This window comes from Vicia villosa, linkage group LG2 (assembly GCF_029867415.1).
Source record: "Vicia villosa cultivar HV-30 ecotype Madison, WI linkage group LG2, Vvil1.0, whole genome shotgun sequence".
Lineage (NCBI taxonomy): Eukaryota > Viridiplantae > Streptophyta > Magnoliopsida > Fabales > Fabaceae > Vicia > Vicia villosa.
The window spans coordinates 212,578,708-212,585,796 of NC_081181.1; the positions used below are offsets into that span (position 1 = coordinate 212,578,708).

The 7,089-nt window shown below is 33.5% G+C and overlaps 1 protein-coding gene across 3 annotated transcripts; it reads right to left on the reverse strand.

The window, feature by feature from the left end:
- Nucleotides 1-3,508: 3,508 nt before the first annotated feature.
- On the reverse strand, nt 3,509-5,601 carry LOC131648168 (uncharacterized). 3 transcript variants are annotated; one of them, XM_058917955.1, is made up of 6 exons: nt 5,521-5,575; nt 5,047-5,199; nt 4,551-4,725; nt 4,212-4,343; nt 3,999-4,123; nt 3,509-3,911 (listed from the first exon to the last, which is right to left on the reverse strand). In XM_058917955.1, the coding sequence occupies exons 2-6, from the start codon at nt 5,119-5,121 to the stop codon at nt 3,750-3,752; spliced, it is 669 nt and encodes a 222-aa protein (XP_058773938.1). In that variant the 5' UTR covers nt 5,122-5,199; nt 5,521-5,575; the 3' UTR covers nt 3,509-3,749. The 3 variants fall into 3 exon arrangements, with proteins under 3 accessions (XP_058773938.1, XP_058773937.1, XP_058773936.1); XM_058917954.1 differs by having other exon boundaries at nt 4,212-4,725; nt 5,161-5,199; nt 5,521-5,601; XM_058917953.1 differs by having other exon boundaries at nt 4,212-4,725.
- Between the last annotated feature and the right edge of the window lie 1,488 nt (nt 5,602-7,089).

Here is a 7,089-nt window from a genome sequence, read left to right on the forward strand (position 1 = left end):
ATCTTGGCTAGGTATGGAATCCCTCAATCCATCATAATGGATAACAAAATACCGACCGTAGATAAGAACTTGAAGTAGTTGCTAGAGGATTTAAAGCTTGGGATACACTTCACCTCAATGGAACATCGTCAGACAAATGGACAGGTTGAAACCGCAAATCAATTTTTGTTGAGAAGACTAAAATGGAGACTATGGAAGGCTAAAGGAAATTGAGCCGATGAGCTTCCACAAATCCTTTGTGCTTATAAGACCACACCTCACTCGATGACAAATGAAACACCCTTTCAACTTACCTATGGGACTGAAGTTATCATCTATTATGAAATAGGGGAGCTTAGTTAAAGGACGGCACACCTCTTTCCATAAAAAGACAACACCTAGACAATCAGAGAGGAAGTCAGCCTTATAAATGTCGTTGTGAAGCAAGAAACTACAACCATATACAACAAACGAGTCTTACTTCGAGAGTTATAACTTGGAGACCTTTCTCTAAGGTGGGCCAACACTAGAAGGAAGAATATTGAAGATGGAAAGCTTGTAGACAACTTGGAAGGACCATACAATATCAAAGATCACACCAGAAATAGAGCCTGCACTCTGGAAACCCTGGTCGATGAGTCAATCCCTTGTATGTGGAATGTTGCCAAGCTCAAATGGTACTTTTATTGAATACTTCCCAGGATGCCCAAACATTGTGACTAATTATTTTCCGAGTTAATGCTTTTGAGATAAATAATACAATGCCTTTTTTGATGAAATTTATATGATTGTCTCCCCTAATAAAGTTGAATTAGAGACGAATTAGGCACACGAAGTCATAACTGATACAACCCACTCTTGGTAATTAGCCACTCCATAGCACATACGGTGAAGCCCAGGAAACGTCGACCTGAAACCCAGTCTTCACTTAGGGGAAGAGATGGGGAACAAACCTTTTCTCGGACACAATCCCTACATATGTCGAAGCACACTCCAGTCCCCAATCCAAGATGGCTAAATGGTGAAATAAAATCATGAAAGACGAAACGATGAAATAAAATCATGACAGACTAAATGATGAAACAAAATGATGGATGACTAAATGATAAAATAAATTCACGAAAGATGAAACGTTGAAACAAAATTGTGGACGACTTAATGATGAAATAAAATCATGAAAGAAGAAACAAAACCGTGGAAAATTAAATGATGAAATAAAATTATAAAAGATGAAATGATGAAACAAAATCACGCAAGACAAAATAAAGAAGTAAGTCAAAATACTTAACAAAGGGAAAGGATAAATTATCTCAAAAGCCATAACTGGTTATGTACAAATATGTTACAAGTGCCATAAATAACAACAAATTACAAACATTCATTACACAAGCTACGAAGCTTACTTCTCAACAACAACTGTCTTCTCGTCCATGACTTCCTTTTTAGGGTTAATCGACTCCCGAAAAATCTAAATGCCTATACACAACACCTCCACTTAGTAGACGGTCAGGGTCGGCCCTTTGCAAGTGCAGGGAGTGCTACCGCACAGGGCCCCAAATTTTGGGAGGCCTCAAATTTTGAAAAGTCTATTTTTTTTAATATATATTAGTCGAAATAAATAAAATGTTATAGTAAAAATTCAATAAATTAAAAAAATGCTATGATAAAAATTCAATACATGCAAAAAATTGAGATAGATCAAAACTCAAAATAATTATGATTAGATATATATTTTGGATTAATACATAATTTTATTTTTACGTATCTTTTTTAATTATTATAATTGCATTTATTTTTTAAATTTGGACTCATTTTTAAAATTAAAACGGAACCTCTGCATTGATTGGGCCGGCCTTGTAAACAGTGTTTTGAAAGGCTTAAAAAGCAGCTTAGACATTACTAGCGACAAAATCTTTAAATTCCTTCCTCATCTCCTTCAAGCTATCCTTGCATGCCTTCACCTGCTCATTTTCCTCCTTCACCTTATTTTTCTCCTTTTTCAATGTACTCTTAACTTCCGTTACTTGAGAATTTAGTGTTACCTTTCCCGCTTCAGAATTGGTCAATGAATTTCTCACATCTTCGAGGGCCTTCTCCTTCTCAACCAGAGACGCCTTCAAAGCAGTAACTTGTGAAGTCAGCGCAGAAGGAGTACCATGGGCATCTGCATCCTTATAAGAGCCAGCTAGCGTTTCTAAGAGCTGGTTGCGCTCATAGGAAACAAGCTCATATTGAACCTTCCAATGCTTATTCTCCATGGTCAGCCACCGCCAAAGACATCAAGGCAACACCCCGTTGCATGTGATAAGTTGTCTCCGCCATCAACTCAAGCTTAGTCGTGTCTCAACTCAAGCTTAGTCGTGTCTATGAGCTTCCAAACGTACACATAATTTCCCTCAGAGATGCAAGGACGTACTTCTTTTTTTCTGCTTTTGGACTTTTTGCAACTTTAGCTTCTAATAGTCTTAAAATACAATTTCCTTCTCTTCGTCACTTAAACTTTTAAGGCTTACTTCTACTATTATCGTAAAGATGGAGGATCTCGAGATCTCATAAACAATTGCATTTTTTGCAATAGACCATTACATATAGTTGAGCATTGTTATTTCAAAAACATGATTCCTCCTAGTTATGCTTCTATATATAAGAATAATAAATACATAAACTCATCTACATTATAGGAAGAGTCAGGAGCATGTCTCACTAACAAGAATCAATCAATCAACTGAAAAAAAATTGCAACTACAATCTGATCTCGCAGCTAACTCTTCTCAACAATGTTGTGTTAATCATGTTTCACATTTTACAGGTTCATCCTAAATCATCAAATTTCACTTTTAGGTAATATCACTTCAACTCTCAGGGTCATTGATACTAAGATAATTGACCATGCAACTAATGTTTTTACAACTTTGCATGTTATTAAACCTGTTCGTGTAACTATATCCAATGGAAATATCATGTTCCAACATCATGCAGAAGAATCATTGGTCGTCTCATCTATTTGACCAACACTCGGCTCAATATCACCTTCGTCGTGCAACAACTCAAACAGTTCATGAAATCACTATCTGAAGAACACTATTTGGCAGTATCAATAACTATCAAATACTTTAGAATACAACAACACTGGGAATGTTATTTTCATAAACATCAACAATACAATTGTGTGCATTCAGTGGCTCTGATTAGGCTACATATCTAGAAACAAGAAAATATGTGACATTGCTCCACAACATGTGATATTCAATGGTTAACATTCCCCTTTCATTAACTTGTCCTACAAGCATCCACATCTATAGTTGGCACATTCTACTAATTGGAGCACAAAAGAAACTATGGAGATAAACACAAGTTTAATTTTAAATTATTTATTTTAAATTATTCATTCAGAACTTTATTCAGGCTTTAAACGGGGCCCCCGCTAGTGGACGGTGGGATTGGTCCCTCTTGGATTAGTCGGTCGCAAGGCCAGATACCAAGATTTCCAAAAAAAAAAAATTAACAATCAAGCAATTCTTATCCATGATAAAGCATTTTCAAAGATAAATATAAAAACAGAAAGTACCTTGTTAATGAAAATAAAATGTAAACAAACCATATATAATAGGTTCAAGCGACATTAACTACTCTACCCTGAGACTAAGGTGCACAAGTTGTACCGGTGCGTCACCAATTATAATCGTTAGATATGCATTCTTATTTAATAAACAATTTTGATTTTAGTATATCTAATGATTATAATTGGTGGCGCATTTAACCATTAGACTTCAGAGAAGTTCCCATTCGGGTTCAAAGATATCCTCCCGACATAAACTCTCGATGCAATTATCATTTCCGATTTCATTTTTCCCATGCAACAATGCAAGTTCTTCGGACTCTTTCTTCCTTGCAGATTTCTTAATCAATGAAAAGGGTTGCAGCCATTTTTTCTTCAAGCACAAGTAATAAAGAAAAAAAAATCACTTCCATGTTTAGCAGCATGAACCAAAAAAATGGAGAGGGGAATGAGTGTGTACCTCAATAGTCTTCCGATTAACCGTTGCTTTGGGAGCAAACTGAAGTTCGTCTTTTAAAATAAGGACACAAGTTTGGTCAAGCTTCGAATCGTCATCTTGTTGCATAGCGTTGATCATAGAAAACCCTACATTAAAAGCAATGCAATTATTAACTGATTAGCAAAAGCAAAAAAAATACCAACCATGAAGTAAAAAATTAAACTATGTAACAACCAGTAGCATCTTCAAATATATCACTTGAAAAAGAACTCATATTTTCCTCTTTCTCTTCAGCTGAATCAACCAAAACCTCGACAACACCGCGGTTTTGTTCAGTACTTGCATTTTCAATTCTATTGCAAAAATCTGATACAGAAGCAAAGTCAGTTACTTCAGCAGAATCTGTCTTTGCAACAGTAGGTTCAATAGCTGTCTCAGATGTAGGCATTTCCTCATTCAATTGATTTACATTGCTACCTATGTTTGATTCAACATCTGCGCTCTCAACCTGTGGTTTTACACCTGATTTAAAATTATCCGCTTTGACATAATAGCAATGATCAAGATTGGTACCGCTTAGTTTCTTGACACGTTGAAGCGACTTCTCTGAGATACCAGCATAGTGACCTATAGGCAATACAAGAGCCGAGGTTGTAGACGGAGAAAGCAAATCTTCCATGGCAGTTGAATATAATTTCTTAACACTTTCTCCAGCAATGCTCATTTGATTCTCTAAGTCTTGAAATTTCTATTGTCAAAGAAACAAAAGAAAACGATTATAACAGAATGTTAACGTGATCGAAAAGCAAATTTATCATCTGTAATAAGAATTCTAACACATCTGAGATATCAGAAACTCAAACCCTGATGAACAAAAAATACTAACATTTGTCTATTCATTAAAAAAAAAAAAAAAAGACATCACTATAGCTTCTATTTGACAAAACTTTGTACTAAAGAACATATCACAAATTCAAATTTCGGTTTTCAATATCGCTATCTTCTATTTGACAACACCGTCTGAGAGAAGCACATGATAGGATAAGTATAACTAGCAACAAAGGCACACCTCCAACATTGTATCTTCAACCTCCTGGATCATATTCTCAAACTTCTGGTATATATTATCAATCCAAGTCATCATAAAACACTTGATAGTATATTAGTTAGAGCAATCTGGTACCTGTATGTGAGATTTGAAAGGGCTTGTTCTACTGATTATCTGTTAAGAAATCATAATAAAGACTATACGATCAATTCATGAATGTAATAGGTCTAAAAGTGAATTGAATGCGAATTGATTATTTAGGTTTGTATACATTCATGTAAACAGTTAGATATATTCACATATACATAATCAAAAATCAAACTTTTCATCAGAAAACAAAAAACCCATTTGAAATATTACCATGAGAATCCAAAGGGACGTAACAAAACCAATAATTTACTTGTTACAAAACAAACAAAACAGAACAAAGCAATCAGAAAGTACATAGTGAAAAACAAGAACAGTGGTGAGAGGAGAGTGAGAGGTGATGCTTACGTTAGCCTTGTGGGATCAAAGAAAGTACTCGGGATCAAAGAAAGTACTAAGTTTTCCTGCCGTAAAATTGTTACCTATTTTTGTACTCTTGTTCTTTTGTTTTACTTGTTAAGTTTAAATATTAGGTTTTTTATGTTTCCAAAAAAAAAAAAATAGGTTTTTTAATTTGGCCGAAATTTGTGATTCCTTTTTCAAATTTTTATATTTTTTTAGCTGATTCTGTTTTTTAGTTTTTGTTAATGATTGGTTTTTTTTTTAAAGAAGATACTTACTTCTATTTTTATTATTTGAATGAAAGTAAAAATATTTAAGTTTTTAAAATTAATCTATAATTTCTTTTACTATTCTTTATTTGATAAAAAATATTATTATAGAATAATTTGTACAAAAGTAATAATTTAATTTATATAGATTGAAGGTGTATTTTTCTTTAAACATACATTCAATCTAATTGATTTTACTTTTATCAAGTGAATTCTTAAAATATATCATCTCATTTATTATTATGATATGTTGAATGAGTATTTCTAAATTAAAAAAAAAAATATAGGATCAATGAAAAAAGTTAATGACAATTCTACACGGTGCTAGTTGCACTGATCATGTGGAACCCTAGTTTTCTTCGCCTTGATTATTTTTACCCATGGCCAAGCCAGTGGTGCCATGGGATTTCCTCTACATTGAATTCCCCCAATCATACTTTACGATGACTCTAAAAAACAAACTTTTTTGTTGAAGTTGTCAACCATATCTGCGATGTCTCGCTCAGTCAGCTTCCAGCGTCGTATGTTAAAGGGGATAGGCTGGCCATAGTGATTTTAGAACAAGAATATATCTTTGGAGTTGAGGCTTGCAAACATAATTTGCATGGATTGTAAGTATGAAATGTAATCTAAGAGGGGATTTGACTAAGACTCTACGGTATTATCGAAATTTTCTCAATTTATGAATGTTTAGAGATGATGTTCTTATTTTTCAAAATTGATGTAAAGGATAAAATGCTGAAAAATAAATGTAGAAATTAAATTACATCAAGATGTATACTAGTTCTCATTTTCAAACAAGGGTACGTCTATTTCTCTCATACCACGCGAGAGATCTCACTATGTTAGAAGCATTACAATTGATCTACCGAATTCTCTTAACTATCTAACATAAACACAAAGTCACACAACCTTTGATTTCACAACATACAAGAGAAAGCACACCACTTTCAATTGTGTACAATGATCCCTTACTCTAAGTGAACAAAACGAAATTTTGAATAAAGAAGTAAAGTTTGAACTTGTATCAATCATGAGAATTGATCTTCCATTTCAAGTAAACGATTCACAATGTATATTACTTAAGTGCTTAAAACTTTGTTGATGAAACTTTTATAATACAATGAAAGTTTAAGCAGAAAGTTTCACAAAACTTATGACACAAGGTACTTGAATGAAAATTGAGAGAGTTTTAAATTTTAATTGTTTTCAAAGAGGTAATTTTGAAAATATGAATCTGTAGCTATTCATACATGAATTATACCTTTTGGAAAGAGTATAATATCACGAGTTATTGCTATGATTG

What these genes read in the sequence shown, in the direction of transcription:
- LOC131648168 (XM_058917953.1), bottom strand. Translation starts at nt 5,121, where the DNA reads ATGATGACTTGGATTGATAATATATACCAGAAGTTTGAGAATATGATC. An exon ending in TTGAAGATACAATGTTGGAG is followed by an intron (nt 4,726 to 5,046) that starts GTGTGCCTTTGT and finishes CTTTGACAATAG; the next exon opens with AAATTTCAAGACTTAGAGAA. An exon ending in TTAATCGGAAGACTATTGAG is followed by an intron (nt 3,912 to 3,998) that starts GTACACACTCAT and finishes TTGTGCTTGAAG; the next exon opens with AAAAAATGGCTGCAACCCTT.